Source organism: Varanus komodoensis, unplaced genomic scaffold (genome assembly GCF_004798865.1).
Source record: "Varanus komodoensis strain SLA01 unplaced genomic scaffold, ASM479886v1 scaffold59_1, whole genome shotgun sequence".
Taxonomy (NCBI): Eukaryota; Metazoa; Chordata; class Lepidosauria; order Squamata; family Varanidae; genus Varanus; species Varanus komodoensis.
The window spans coordinates 3,625,018-3,640,867 of NW_025336221.1; the positions used below are offsets into that span (position 1 = coordinate 3,625,018).

Genomic DNA, 15,850 nt, shown 5'->3' on the forward strand with positions numbered 1-15,850 from the left:
TTTTTTTTTGCTTGGACTGGCTGTGAGTTGTTTTTTCTAAATTAAAACCTCAGATTTCAGGTTTTATTGTAGTGTTGGAAATTTGCAATAAATAAGTGGGATCAGGGGTACAGATTGGGAACTCATTCTCTAAAAGGTTCATCCTCACTCGGTTAGGATCAGAAAAACAAGATGTCCTGGCATGATTTGGATGGTTGGAATCCGTTTAGAATGGGCAGAAATATTGAGCTGTGCAGAGAAAGCTACTCAAGGAAGGCTCTTTCAGAATCACCTTATTTTCAGTGGTACATTACCCATCTACTATGGTTAGGAGTGTGCACCAGGGCAGGGTTAGGGTTATTAAACCAAGGTGCCCTGGCATGGTTTTGATGATTGGAATGCATTTAGAATGGGCAGGAATGTTGAGCTGTGCAGAAAAAGCAACTCGAAGAGGGTTTTTCAAAACAAAAGGTCTCCTGGCATGGTTTTGATGGTTGGAATGTGCTTAGAATGGGCAGTAAAGTTGGGCTGTGCAGAAGAAGCTACTCAAGGAAGGGTTTTTCAAAATTGTCCTATTTACAATGGAACATTACCCCTCAATTAGGGATAGGGGTGTGCACAATGGTAGGGTTAGGGTTAGAAAAACGAGGTGTCCTGGCATGCTTTGGATAGTTGGAATGTGTTTAGAATGAACAGAAATGCTGAGCTGTGGAGAAAAAGCTACGGAAATGAGGCTTTTTCAAAATTGTCCTATTTTTAGTGGAACATTACCCTCCATTAGGGTTAGGGGTCTGCACCAGGGTAGGGTTAGGGTTAGGGTTAGAAAAACGAGTTGTCCTGGTATGTTTTTGTTGGTTGGAATGCGTTTAGGACGGGCAGAAATGTTGAGCTGTGCAAAAAAGGCTATTCAAGGAAGGCTCTTTCAAAAGCACCCTATTTTCAGTGGAACTTGACCCCTCCATTAGGGTTAGGGGCGTGCACCAGGGTAGGGTTATGGTTAGAAAACCGACGTGTCCTGGCATGGTTTTGATGGTTAGAATGCGCTTAGAATGGGCAGAAATGTTGAGCTGTGCAGAAGAAGCTACTAGTGGAAGGCTTTTCCAAAATTGTCCTAATTTTATTGGAACTTTACATGTCTATTAGGGTAGGGCTGTGCATGAGGGTAGGGATAGACTTAGAAAAATGAGGTCTCCTGGCATGTTTTTGATGGTTGTAATGTGCTTATACTGGGCAGGAATGTTGAGCTGTGCAGAAAAGGCTACTCAAGGAAGACTTTTTCAAAATTGTCCTACTTTTAGTGGAACTTGACCCCTCCATTCGGGTTAGGGGTGTGCACCAGGGTAGGGTTATGGTTAGAAAAATGACGTGTCTTGGCATGGTTTTGATGTTTGGAATGCATCTAGTATGGGCAGAAATGTTGAGCTGTGCAGAGAAAGCGACTCAGGGAAGGCTTTTTCAAAATTACCCTATTTTCAGTGGAACTTTACCCCCGTATTAGGGTTAGGGGTGTGCATCAGGGTAGGATTAGACAAATGAGGTGTCCTGACATGGTTTGATGGTTGGAATGTGTCTAGAATGGGAAGAAATGTTGAGCTGTGAAGAGAAAGCTCCTCAAGGAACGCTTTTTCAAAAGTTCTCTCTTTGAAATGGAACTGTACCCCTCTATTAGGGGTAAAGGTGTAAAAGAGGGTAGGGTTAGGGTTAGAAAAACGAGGTGTCCTTGCATAGTTCTTATGGTTGTAATGTGCTTATGCGGGGCAGAAATGTTGAGCTGTGCAGAGAAAGCTACCAAAATAAGGCTTTTTCAAAATTATCCCATTTTTAGTGGAACTGCACCCCTCCATTAGGGTTAGGGCTGTGCACCAGCGTAGGGTTAGAAAACCGAGGTGTCCTGGCCTGGTTTTGATGGCTGGAATGTGTTTAGAATGGGCAGAAATGTTGGGCTATGCAGAACAAGCCACTCAAGGAAGGTTTTTTCAAAAGCGCTCTCTTTTAAAAGGAACTTTACCCTCATATTAGGGTTAGGGCTGTGCACCAGGATAGGGTTAGAAAAACGAGGTGTCCTGGCATGGGTTTGATGGTTGGAATGAGTTTAGTATGGGCAGAAATGTCGAGCAATGCAAAAAACGCTACTCAAGGAAGGCTTTTTCAAAAGCGCGCTCTTTTAAAAGGAATTTTATCCCTCTATTAGGGTTATAGGTGTGCACCTAGGTAAGGATAGGGTTAGAAAAATGAGGTGTCCTGGCCTAATTTTGATGTTGAGCTGTGAAGAGAAAGCTCCTAAAGGAATGCCTTTTTCATAATTGTTGTGTTTACACTGCAACTTTACCCCTCAATTAGGTTTATGGGTATGCACCAGGGTAGGGTTAGAGTTAGAAAAACAAAGTGTCCTGGCATGCTTTTGATGGTTGGAACGTGTTTATACTGGGCAAAAATATTCAGCTGTGCAGAGAAAGTGACTCAAGGAAGGCTTTCTCAAAAGGGCCCTCTTTTCAATGGAACTTTACCCCTGTATTAGCGTAAGGGGTGTTGCACCAGGCCAATGGTGGCGAATCTATGGCATGCGTGTCACATAGGGCACGCAGAGCCCTCTGTGTTGGCATGCAAGCCAAGTCGTCCCAGCATTGCCTCAGCAACGGAGCATTGGATAACAGCACGCACAGGGGCCATGAACATGCTTGGAAAGGAGCAGCAGTGCTAAGCGATGACGTCATGAGCCGCACCCCATTAGCCGCGACACATCCGAGCTTTCTCATGGCCGGTCAGTGCGCTGTTATGTATATATTTGCTTGGACTGGCTGTGAGTTGTTTTTTCTAAACCAAAACCTGTTTTCAGGTTTTATTGTAGTGTTGGCAGTTTGTGATAAATAAGTGGGTTTTGAGCTGCAGTTTGGACACTTGGTCTCTAAGGTTCGCCCTTACTGTTCTAGGAAATCATCTGCATCAGTATACCCAGGTGCTTGGTTGTGAGAGGTTGTTTTATCGACTTCAGTGAGGTTTTGGGGTTTTTTTTTTTTTGTAGACTCGCATTTGCCTATTTAGTGATGGCTGATTTACACAAACATATGGCGGTGAAAGTTTGTTCAGCTGAGTGTTCAGCATTTTCACCGAAAATGGCATGACCCTTGTGCCGCACCTCCCCTATTCACCCAATCTTGCCCCATGTGACCTTTTTTTTGTTTCCCAGGATTAAAAAAGCCCTCAAAGGGAAACGTTTTACTGATGTGGAGGAGGTGAAACAAAAAATGGACAGAAGCACTAAAAGGCATCAAAATGGACAAGTTCAAAACTTGGAAAAAATGTCTTGATAAATGCAGTGCATCAAATGGAAAGTATTTTGGAGATGAATGAAATTTGAACATGTAAAAATAAATACATGATTTTTTACAAATTAATTCCTGTTTTTTGAGGGTTCCCTCTTGTATATTATGCCAAACAGAAGAGGAAAGAGAATTTGTCTATTCCACCAGACTGAAAACACTAGGGAGAGAAAAGACAAAGGGAAAGCTTTTTCTGGCTAGGCAAAAAGATGGATGGCTCCAGGCCTTCTAGCTATGCAATAGGAACAATCAGGAGGCTAAGAGAACGTAAGAATGGCTAGCCTAACAGTCATGGGCATAGCTGGGTGCATCTTGCAATCCTGCAGCAGAAAGACAGGAACTGGAGACAGGAGCAGCTCAGCTATCATTCTTTTACAGACACATTTTTTGGCAAATTGTGAGACTGTGGTGAAAATGTGACAAAACAGAGCAACTGTTGAAGAAGACATCCAAGTGAGAAGGCACTTTTGTTACAGTGCGCGCCATAGCTTGTTGACCCTGCTTCAGGCCTAGAAGTATTTGAATCACACAATATGGCTACTTCAAGAACAGGTTTGGGGTCACTCGAGGGCAGAACGTGGGTTTTGCTGAATCAAACAGCACCAGAGAAGAGTCAGCTTCCCATTGTCACAGCTTTGTAGTCTGCAAAGAAGGGCCTCAGGCCACAGTGGAAGAAGAGGAAGACTACTAACCTGGGTAGTCCTGCTTGAGACTGGGAAAGTTCATGTTGGCATATAACACAGGTGAGATGGTGGATAATTCGCCCAGCTCCTCATCCTTCTCCCAGCGCTGCAGGCTCCGCTGGTTATAAGAAAGCCCATCATTCTCCCCCTCTGTGGTGGGCGTGGTGGGTGTAGAAGCTGCAGAGCTGCTGGCCCAGGGACTCTCCGGTTCACATTGCTCAGGGCTGAAGAAGCCACTCCTCTCCCTGCATGGCAGTGGAAGAACAAAACCAAGCCGTTCAAGAGGCGGTAGCTGCAGCGGAGTGCTGGGAATGGGGGGAGAATGGCATTGTTCAGGGCTTTGCCCGCCCAGAGGCAGTGTCTGAACATTCTTGCCGGGGGAAAGAGAATACCACTGTGGCTGACTCACCTGCTATCCAGGAAAGGGGACTGGCAAACTCCAGAGTAGGTCTCCATGGGCACAGCGGGTTGCAAGGGTCCAAGGGAGACACCAGCACCTACAGAAAGGGCACATCACAGAGGCTGAATCAAAGGCCGGTTCCATTACACATGCGCAAATGCATACCACACGAGCACACAGACTTTCTTCCACAAATATTCTAGATGGGTGTGTTCCCTGAGCATTTTCACCCTGGTGAAAACTTTTTCCCCATTTCCAGTGTCTGCATCTCACAGCAAACGGGGACCGAGAGCAGAATCTGCCACAAACATTAGAACAGAGGTCTATGCATGTGAACCACATCATCTAAGACAGTTTTTCCCAACCTGGTTCCTTTCAGATGTTTTGGGTATTTAACCAACAGGCAGGAATGCTGAGTGGTAGACCAAAACATCTGTGGGACAGCAGGAAGGCTAATCTAAACCCACTCTTAAGACCATATTGAATCACTGTTGTCCTTGAGTGACATTATCTTGGTGGACAGGTGGGATACAACTCAAACAGGTAAGCAATTTTTCTATGCATATTTACATTTTATAGAGTACAGAATGGAATTCCGGTGTAAGCTTACAACCACAGCCTGAGGAAGCACACTCACACAATAGATGATCTTTCAAAGTCACTGAATGAGCTTTGTAGCTAGACAGGGAATTTGAACTCAGACCTTCTATGTACCAAACAGTCATACTACCTGATGCTCACAAGTTAAATATTCATACTGGAGTTGTGTCAGAGATTGTTCCAAAGGCATGAAAATCATGAATCTCCCAACTGCCCAAAGAACTGAAAACTCAAAACACTTTCTAATTTTCCTTGACAGGATACAAATATATCTATATTTGTGTTTGTTTGCATGTATGCATTTCTTAATCCAGTATTTTTATTGTTCATTCTATAACTCACCCATGGTTAGGTCAGGAATACATAATCTATAACAGGTGGAAACCCTATTTCAGCATGAGGGCCACAGACAACTTTGGAGAAGCTCTTGGGGGAATGTTCCCAAGGTGAATGAGGATGAAGCAAAAGAGATGAGGCCAACCCCCTCTCAAACATGCCAGCTATAAAGCTCTTCCTGCCAGTAACTAAGCTTGAAAAGAGGTATTTCAGCCTTGTACAACAGGGAAAAAGCTGTAAAAAAGCCAAGAAACCAGTAAACAACTGGCGGTTGGAGGAACATCTAGAGCATGAGTCCTCAAACTACAGCCCACGGGACGGATCCTGCCCACCGTGACCATTTATCCGGCCCGCACCGCCGCCCACTCACCATGCGGGCAGGGAGGCGGTGGCTTGCTCGCTCGGAGATGGTTTTGGAGTCGTTGGGAGATCTCCGAGCCAGCGAGCGAGCTGCCGCCACACGTGCACCCGTCGCTGCCTCAGCGGCCTGCACCGGCCGCCACCGCCGTTCAGCTGGCCCCCTTTGAAAAAATCTGAGGACCCCTGATCTAGAGAATCCCTCTAGAGAATCTCAGGGGCCCAGTCTGGGGCCCCAGAAAGGCCAGATTGGCCAAGACTCCCCATCCCTGCTTATGGGGGAGCACGATCACAGGCAGCAGCATGCCCGCTTCACCCGTTACTGCCTACACCAGCCTGCACATTCCGCCTGGTATAAAGGGGCCCTACATGTGGTCAAGCGACATGCGTAGAGGCCCTCCACCCAAGGGAAAACGGAGTGGGTGGGTGGGTGGATATCCTGTCCCAATCTGCCAGGTCTTGCAAAGTGGTCATCGAGCCTTGAGTGGCTCCTGCCTCGCCCGGAACCCAGTGCAGGAAGGCCTAAGGACCTACTGCAAGATCATCCCATCAGCTCCGCTGAAATACTAGCTTCACTAAGCTCCTCCTCTCCCTCAACTGTTTGCACATGATCATGGTAAGAAATACACTTTCACCATAGCAACCAGTGCCTGAGTTTCCTATTTTCTTCCTACCTTCTTCACTAACTTTCCTTTAGTTATCGTTGCCTTTTTTATTTTAAGCCTGCAGGTCATGAAGCCTTTCCAACTGAAGGTTCCAAACATGCTTTAAACAAATGAAAAGGACAAGAGAAGAAGAGAAGCCAGCGCATGTGAAGTAACCAGCTGAAGGCAGAGTATGTGTCTCACAGCACCCTCCAATAGTACAGGCTCACCTTGCAAGAAAGGCCTCTGGGCGAGCTGCGTGCGATTTGGGTCACGGATACCGCCAGCCTCAGCTTCTGTCCCAACACAGTTGAGCTGCTGCTCTCGCTCAGTGGACCCCAGGACATCTTTAAAGAGCTGCTGAACATCCTTGCTCTCCATTTTAGGTAGTTCTGTTGGTATGGAGGAAAGCCGCAATGGAATCACAAGAGATTAAGGTCATCTAGAGCAACCGCAGTCATGTAGCAATCTGCTGGTCTCTGATAAGGACAGGGGTGGAGATGGGGGTGGGGGTGAAAGATCAAGGTGTGATGGATACGTAGCACTTTAAGCTACTGGCATCCACCCCTATTCTAGAGCTGGGAAGAAAAGCCAAGGGAGTCCAGTCTCCCAGGCTCCCTTGCTCTCCAGAGGGGAATCCTATCCAGGGAGATGGGGGCAGTAGGGTCTATTCAAAGGGCCCGCCTGACCTTCAGTGGGGATTTTGTCAAGGTCGGAGCTGAGCACCCCCTCCCCCGGGGGTGTGGCTGGGTTCTCGGCACCTGTAGGATCTGCAGAGTTCTTGGGTACCATCTGTTCCTCTGTGCCTGTGGGAGCAAACACACCAGTTCTGTCAGTAAGGGAAGCAACTACTAGAAAGGGGCAAGGCTGAGACATAATACCCTGAAAATGACAGGAAGGTGTCATTCCCAACCCCCACTCGCACAAAATGAGGTGACACCCTTCATCCCTTCCAGCTACATCATGACAGGTCAACTTGATTTTTTAAGAAAAACTCTGGTCCCTCTTAACTTCCAGTTTTTGCCTCTTCCTGGTACTGGAGACTGAACAAATAAGGCACTGACACCCTTTTGGCAGGAAAAAACTATTAGCACTATCAAAATTAGGCACCCTGAAGTTGGGCTACCCATAGTTAAGCTCCATTTTCAGCTAGTGCAAATGGTAGCAATCTGCCTTTCGACAGGGGTGGTCTGCTGGGAACACAGTGCACCAAGTATCTACACTGCCTCCGGACTGCCTTCCCAATATCTCACAAGTGAGCAGGTGGGGCAGGAGTGACCATCGCAGGATCCAGTATATATAATTTTCAAGATATTTGAGTTTGGTGTGCGCTGTAGCTCCCTGATCCTCCAAAGTTAAAGAGTGCAAACTTGAGCAAGCATGCACGAATTTACTTTGTGATAAAGAAGTGAAATAAATTTGGGGGACAGAGATCAGCCCACTGGTGCAGAATTTGTATTTTAACGCATTTTAGAAGCGTAAAGAAATTTGGCTGCAACAATGAATATGCCAGCATGAGTAGAAGGTCCAAGGAAATCTTCTAGAGAGTAAAAGCCCTGAAGGAGACAGTAGAGGGCTAAATGGACTAATCGTCAGATTTAACATGTTCCCTCAAGCCCCAAACAGGTTGTCACTGAAGCAAGTATGGCAGGTGGGCAGGTGGGCTAATCAGGCCACTGCTTATTTTCTGCCATTGCATTTTACTTCCTTGTCCCCATCCTACAGAGTTCTGTGGGTCTCCAGGAGGCTGCAGCATCTTCACTGGTTTGTGCCTCAGTAGTCACTACCTGGAGAGGTCCAAAGGGGTCCTGGTCCATCCACAGAGGAGGCAGAGGAAAGGTGACTTCTAAAGAGGAAGTTGGAGATGCCTGCTACTCCAACTACTGGTCCAGTTAAGCTGTTTAATGTTTTGTTCTTGACTAGGAGCAACTTGGACAGAGGACCAAGCAGCAGCAAGTATACTGTACATTTTAAAGAGGCCCTTTGAGGTTCCTGCCTTCCTCCCCACTCAGTGGAAGCCCAGGAATATCTCCAGAACCAGCAAGCAGTACCCATGGAGTCCTTGTCTAGGCCATCCCCAACAGAGGTACAACGAGAGAGCTAGATGAATGGGTACACTTAATAAACTGCACTTCAATAGTCCTTTTGTAAAAAATATAGATTTATAATAGAACTGAGCAACCTGACTGATCCCTGCAGCTAGATATGGCCCTTCAGGCATGGCCTAATTTCAAAAGCCCTCTGCAAACGATCATTCCAGTCCTCTGGGACAGCAATTTTTTTCTCTCCGGGTGGCCCACTGGGTGGGGAGGAAGAGAAAGAGGACCTGTCAGAAAGACAGAGCCAGAAAAGAAGTGGTCCCACCCACGCTGTGCTCTGGACTTGCCCACCAGTGACTTCCACCCCACTCACTGCTGGCACATGGTTCCTGCTAGCATGCAGCCTCAACAGAAAAGTTCAGGGGGCACATTTTGACAGGGGTTGTTGGCCGTTTTACATAAACGAGTTCCACATATCTGATGATGCCAAGTAAAATGTAACCCTGTTTTCATTCAACTGTAAGAGCCATTCACCTTGTGCTTTTAAAGCCAACTAATCCAGAGGGAAACTGCAGGAGACACCAACCCACTTAGGGCCACTTTTGAGAGGCATCACTTAAGTTAAGATACAGATCATATTTTAGCAAAAACAAAAACAGGAGAACACAATACATTATGCAGATCAGCACATGGCTAAACAGGACTGCAAAGGGAAAAGAACTTGGCTGTTTCAAGTTCTTCACATCACAATACTATGCACATCTACCCAGAAGGATGCCTCACTAAGTTGACTGGGGCTTCTGCTTCCAGGTAAGTGGATACAAGACACAGCCTTCCAAGTAACGTGGCACAGATCCTTATGCGAGAAACCATCCCAAGTCTTCCACTCTTCTTTAAAGACTGCATACGCACCGGTATTCTCGGCCTTGGCATCAGCTGTTTTCAAGTTGTTTTCTGGAGCTGCTGCCTCCCTGCTGTCAACACATTCATCCCCTAATGGAAGAGAGGAAAACAGGAAGAAGCTGATCCAGCTAAAAGGCTACGGCCCCTAAAGTAACATCACCTGGTCCCTGGAAGTATGGCTGAATATTAAGTACAAGGAAGTCCAGAGGGTCACATAGGGAGTGGCTGCTTAGGGGCCACAGGATGCTGCAGATGGTACAGAATACCCTTCCCCAGTTTGCAGATGGTACAGAAAGAAATATGCTGGCTGCCTCTCCAAGCTCAAGAACTCAACCATGGACAGAGGATAAAGGGGACTTTAGTGTGCATAAGGAGAGGCAGTGCCTGCAGAGACTGCAACACAACATATCCTGTGTCCTCTGCAGCCTCCTTCCCTCGCCCCCCGAAGTGCCCTAGCTGGAAGGCAGAAAACACCCATCAAGTGAAAATGCAAAGCAGGAGAAAGAGGGAGGCAGCGAGCACCTTTGCTGCTCCTCCCACTCTTCACGGGATGCCATAATCCTCCAGGTTCGAGGGCTTATAGGCACCCTGATCAGAAAAGAAGCATATTTTTGAAGTAAGACTCAATTCTGTGAAGTAACATTTCTCGTGTATCAGTATGTTCAGGGTGACTTATTTATTTTATTTTATTTTATTTTGCGTGTGATCAGTGCAGGCCTCTGGCAAGAGCAATTTGCCCCTCCCAGGCAGCTAGCTGCAAGGAGGAGGAGGAAGAAAGGGGGTGATTCACTTACTTAAGGCCCTGTCCCTGCCCTCTGCTGGCTTTGGCCCTGCTCGGGGCTGACACACAACCCCAAGAGATTACCCACAAGGCTCTGGACAGAACAAAGCTTGCCTACCTAGCATATGCAATCTGCAGTACTATGCCCAAGCATACAAGCACTGCAAAAACAACCTGAGATGCTCTTAATGTTTGTGGATGTTGCACATCACAAGACTACAGAAACAGGCCATCCAAACATTAGAGAAGATGGCATACCAGCACTTTTCTACAAGCACTGCCAGGCCTCAGTACATCAGGGGACTTTTCCAGTACAGTACCATTGTTCTATTTTGCCAGTATTTATTTAATCTAGTTATTTTACTGCCTACCATACTTATATACTGATGGCCTCTTCAGGAATCAATATGATTAAGAGATGAGATTTTTAACACCAACTCAGTGCAAGTTCTTTCCCACCTTGCCCTTGCCCTCTATGATCCTAACCGTTATTTTTCGTGAATACAGTTCTTTCAAAATCAACTGGGGCATGCCTGCAATCTTCCATGAAGACCTATTTAGGACACAAATCAAACGCCCCTTTCCACACCATGCCAGTTCTCCCATTCCCTCGGTGCCAGCCACAAGTAAGACCCCCATCTCCCCCCATATTTCTCTCCCCTTGATTCAACCATCTTTTTTCCATTGTCCACTTACCTTTGGGCTGAACTGAAGCCTCTTTCCCATCCACGGGCCCTTTCTGGAGCATGCTGGAATCCGTCTTGGGCCTGGGGGGTCCCTGGCCAACAGGAGGGTGAGTAGTGCTATCCCCACCCAGACCACCAGCTGCCAGCAAGGCCTTTCGGCTCAGGTCTAAGAGCGTCTTTCCAAAAAATGCTTCCTGTCAAAGGGATTGAAGAAGGAACAAATGGAGAAGAGAAGCAGCAGCACATGCCCAGATTATTACTTGGATGTAGTGATTAGAGCAGCTGCTCTGATGCAAGACCTCCAGACAGGAACCCCCCCCCCCGCCTTTCCCATTTTCAGACTTCCTTCCATTTACACCTGTTTTTAACTCATGGTCCCTCTAACGATCTCTGTTCCACTGCTGTTTTAGCAACTCTGCATTTTCCAAAGCATCATTTTGCAGTTCTTTTGACTCATCACCACACTCACCCCGCACACCCCTCCTACCTCTATGATTACCATATCCCTTTTCTCCCAGTCTGGGTGAGACAGAAGCTGAAAGAAGTGGGAGTAGGAGAGCTCCAGCCACACATGCACCGAAGCATCTCTCCTGCAATCCACCAAGACAGCCACTCTCAACCTGGTGCCCTTTCAGATGTACTGGACTATAAGCACCTTTACCCCACAGTGGCTGCGGTTGGGGAAAGCTGCATCAAGGTATCATCCTTACCTGAAGGTAAGCAGGGAACATGTCTTCCAGTTTGCTCTTTTTCCTGCCTCGACGTTTCTTCTTCTCATCCCCCTCCACCACTATCTGCTCAGCAATTGCCTCTGCAGGGGTTTCAGAGGGTGGGTTGGGCTGAGCTCCTGCTGGGAAGGGAGGTTGGAGCTATCAGTGCCACAATTGGCTTGGACAAAACTGGCAGTAGTGAATGCATCCGTGGTAGCTGAAGTCTGGCTCAGCTCACACTATATTTTAGGTTCAGAAACTAGGACAGGGAGGGGAAGAAATGGGTGGGACTTAATGGAGAGCAGGGCCATGCAGAAGGACAGGAAGTTGCAACACACTGTAAAGGATGCTGCTGTTTGCTTTCCTGGCACCCAGAGGCCAACAAAACCCTAGACCTTTCTTATCATTTGCTTCTGGCCTGCCCCACATTTGGCTAAAAAGCCCCAACATTTAAGAACCAGAGTCTTTAAGTAATAATTATGTACCGTTATTACACAGATGGAAAATTTACATGGACTGTGCAAACCACCCAGAGGGCTTTGGCTATGGGGCAGTGCAGAAATGAAAGAAATGCATAAATTAAAAATAGTTTATCAAAATAAAAAACACTGGATGCAGGATACTCAAACCTACAGATACAGATATACAAACGAAAAGCAAGCTGCTGTCTCCTCCATGATCTTAAGTTAGGGGAGTGTCTAGAAGAACAACACGGGCACCCCGCAACACAATAATATTAGAAGGTGAGGGAGCGGAGTGCAAGCAAAGCACTTACCCTCTTCTGGGTGCCCTTCGGCACCTATCACCTCACGAGAGGGTTCTGCCACAGCCGCTGAACTCTTTTTCAAGCGTGTGTGTGACTTTCGCTGCCGCACCATGAACCCTCCAATACCTGCCCCGGGGCAGAGGAAGGACAAATTAGTGAACAAGGCAGAGGCCGCCACGTCTCATCCAGGGCTTGACCCAGGCGAGGAACACTCACCTGGACGATATGGCTTGCGCTTCCGCTTCTTGACTTCCTCCGAGTCTTCCAACAGACCTTTCCCCAAATCAGCATCGGCTGTGGCTTCCCTCTCTGGGGTAGCAGGAGCTTCCAGTTTGATCTCACACTCCATGTGCTCGATGCTAACTGCAGGTGGATGGTAAATGAGAACAAACCCTCTTTTAAAAGCCCTCCCCTTATTTGTCCCTATTAGGCATGTGCACCAATCACCTTTCTGTTCCACCATACACACCACTCCACATTGTACCTTATACGCAGACACCTAACTGAACTCACACAGAGACAACTGCCAACTGAACGAGCAGGTTAAGAACTTTTGCTTATAACAGACTGGTTAGTCTCTCCCCACCCCGCAACATCCCACAGGTCAAAAATGTTAACACTGCTGAGCTGTAGAATTTTGAACTCTGGGGCTTCGGGGCATATACATTCCCCTTCCCATCAAATCTGCTAACATCACATGGCAGGCCCTTTGCTGAGACTCCGGATTCCATACAAGTTCATCATTACAGCTTCGAAGATTTCTACTCTAGTCAGAAATGACAAAACAGTGCTGGCTCGCAGATTTCCTAGTACTACAAGAACTGGCTTGGATTATGCCATCTCCACAAGACTGCAATAGAAAACAGCATTCCTCACTCTAGATTTCAATCCAAGTTTGGAAGCAGAGGAGCTGTGGCTCAGGAATAAGGCTTAATTCAATCATCAACTGGGAAATTTCCAATTCCCACAAGGAAATACCCTTTGAAAACTGTGTTCCAATGTCTACTGTTAACTGAGTCGATAGTGCTGGGTGAAACATTCAGCTCCTTATACAGAAGCTAGTGAAGACAGGCACAAACCTTCAGCTTTCAGGATCTCATCTGCCTCCACTTCACCATCCTTTTTTTCATCAGCACCCAGAGGATCAATCCCGTCCAGCCCACCTTCACCATTGAAGGTGCCCGGCCGTGGCGTGGTTGGTGTTATTGTCAATGTTTTGCGAGGTCGGCGCTTGTGTAATGGCGATAAGGACAAGTTACGCAGCACTGCCATGCCAGCCTCTGTTAGCCAGACACCTTCAAAGCGAAAATACTGAGGTTCTATGGAGAGAGAGGATGAAACCAAGTTTGTCTTTTTTCAATTGTGGCATGTGCTTCTGAGACATAAACAGAAAAATAGCTGGAGGTTATATATCCCCTTGTTTTAATCCACCAAATCCCTATCCCCTCTTGCAGCTGACAACAGTAATCTGCTAAAAACATGCACCTCGTACATTTATCTGCAGATGCAAAACCCTTTGGCTGGCTTAGAGAGCCACAACCCCTCTCAAAGCAATATATGGTCAGCCTGGCCTTTTCAATACTAGGACCCTAAGCTGCTCCTTACCAAACCCAGAGCACAGTGCCCGGTTGTTCTTAGGCCTGATGAGGTTTCTGCACAACACCTGTCTGAACTTCTCAGCACAAAGAAGCCGCATGGGATATCTGTACCCTAAAATTTATCAGTTTTCTGGGTAAAACCTACTTACTCAAAACAACTTACAAATGAAAACATAATATAGAATCAATTAAAACCCAGTTAATTAGCACACTACTAAGAAGGTAATGAGCAGCAAACTAGACAACAGCAATTCTACTCCGTGGGAAGGGCCATAACTCCGTGGCACCTGCTTTGCATGGAGATGGGACAAAGTTCAATCCCAGGTATCTCCAGGAGGAAACGGCGAATCACCTGCCTGAAACCCTGGAGAGCTGCTGCCAGTCCTAAGCTAGATGGACTGATGTTCTGACCTGGCACAGAGTAGCTTCCTGTGCTCCTGAGGTTCAGAAAAGCCTTAAGAAGAGAACCAAAAGGAGACTGGCCTCACCCTCTGAGAACCAGATCCCTGAAGGGAAGAAGCCAAAGGCCAGATGGGGTCCCCAGCACAGCAGCAGCAGGCAAGTCCATGTAGTGCTCCGTAAGGCACACATGAAAGCTTGCTCAGTCTTGGGATTTGGTTATGGGGAAGGTGTGTCAAGTATATGGAACGTGGATGAGAAAGGAACTTACCTGGCTCCTTGATCTTCACGGGGATAATTTCCGGAGGGGGAACTGGAACTTGTAAGAAAAGGGAGAGTCAAATGGGGGAGGGGGGGAGAGACAACGACCTCCAAAACTGATCAGCACTTTTTGTTCCCCTGCTCCTCAGCTCCCAAACCTCCATGCCCTCCTACCCCAGTCCAGCTTGCTGTAGTCTTTATGCAACAATGATGTGCCCCTTTTGTGGACTCTGCCCACCCCACTGCAAAGGTATCAAGAGCACCTGCTTTTGCAAACAGGAAGTGAGGCTGTACTAATCCCGCCATGTAGAGATACCATCAGCAGCTCTTGCTCCCCGCTCTTGAATTGCTGGGCTCAAAAGCAAGCTTTTCATGAGTGGGAAGAGCAGGTACCTAGAAAAGGATAACCTCGAAGGGAATTTTTCTTCCAAATTCTAAGGATCAAGAACTCCTTCCAGGGCTAGGTCCAGATGTGAAGGACCCACTGGTGGTGGGGTGGGTGGGAGTTGCTGTGTGTTCTACATAAGTGCAGCGACCACTCTTTAATTTCCCACAGTGCCTTGGAAAAACACTACATCAGAGACATTCTGGGAGGCTAAAATGGCAGCCTATCCTCCTGGCACCCATTGGTGAAACCAGACTTTCATTATTGAAACAGGGGCCCAGATCAACCATTAGTGGTGAGCCTTGCCAGCACACTGGAGCCCAGGCATCTCCCCAAGGGTGCCAGGTGGCGAGTCTGGCTCTGATCTCTCTTCTAGAATCAAGTAGTTGCTGCTGCTTCCTTTAAAGCACAGCACAGAGGGCCTGGCAGGAGGCTCTCGCTCCATATCGGTACTCACCAACAGGCTTGACTACATAGGGCTGACACGAGGCACAGTCAAATCCCTCATCTGCTGCTTGCTCTACTTCTTCCTCAGTGAAAAGGTTGTCACACACAGCGTGCATCCACCTGAGAAGTACACAGGCAATTTAACATGGCCAAGAAGGGAGGCAGTGGGGGCGCTGTCACCATGAAGTGCTGACGCCGGGCCTACCAGCACATCACCAAACTTTTCCCCTCTAGGAGCAGGACTGTTTGTGCACTGCTCATGGGCAGGGGAACGAAAGAGAGACTAGGATGACGGGCCAAGTAAGTTCCTCCTCCTGTATTGCACTTCACACCCTTTCCCTGGACTCACATGAAACAATTCTGGATTCACGAACTCTTAACATGGAAGAACCAAGCCCTCCCCGAGAAGAGCCACTGCAGCGTAGCAGTTCAAGTATAAGACTAGGGAAACCAGGTTCAAGTACCCACTTGCACATGAAGCTCACTGGGTCATTTGGGGCCAGTCACTGACTCTCACTGGTTTCAACAGGGTTATTGTGACAACCAAATGGAGAGG

At 47.4% G+C, this 15,850-nt stretch overlaps 1 protein-coding gene across 15 annotated transcripts in view; it reads right to left on the reverse strand.

Annotated features, from left to right (window-relative positions):
- The window catches only part of KMT2D (lysine methyltransferase 2D), a 94,395-nt gene that overhangs the window by 38,584 nt on the left and 39,961 nt on the right, over positions 1-15,850 (reverse strand). For 13 of the 15 annotated variants that reach the window (XM_044449479.1, XM_044449473.1, XM_044449474.1 and 10 more), the window contains 12 exons: positions 15,305-15,414; positions 14,473-14,520; positions 13,284-13,523; positions 12,421-12,567; positions 12,214-12,330; positions 11,439-11,578; positions 10,739-10,922; positions 9,271-9,351; positions 7,009-7,125; positions 6,550-6,711; positions 4,392-4,479; positions 3,992-4,227 (listed from right to left, as the gene is read on the reverse strand). In XM_044449479.1, coding sequence (XP_044305414.1) covers positions 3,992-4,227; positions 4,392-4,479; positions 6,550-6,711; positions 7,009-7,125; positions 9,271-9,351; positions 10,739-10,922; positions 11,439-11,578; positions 12,214-12,330; positions 12,421-12,567; positions 13,284-13,523; positions 14,473-14,520; positions 15,305-15,414 — 1,670 coding nt within the window. The remainder of the gene's footprint in view (positions 1-3,991; positions 4,228-4,391; positions 4,480-6,549; positions 6,712-7,008; positions 7,126-9,270; positions 9,352-10,738; positions 10,923-11,438; positions 11,579-12,213; positions 12,331-12,420; positions 12,568-13,283; positions 13,524-14,472; positions 14,521-15,304; positions 15,415-15,850) is intronic. The other 2 variants (XM_044449477.1, XM_044449480.1) reach the window with 2 other exon arrangements.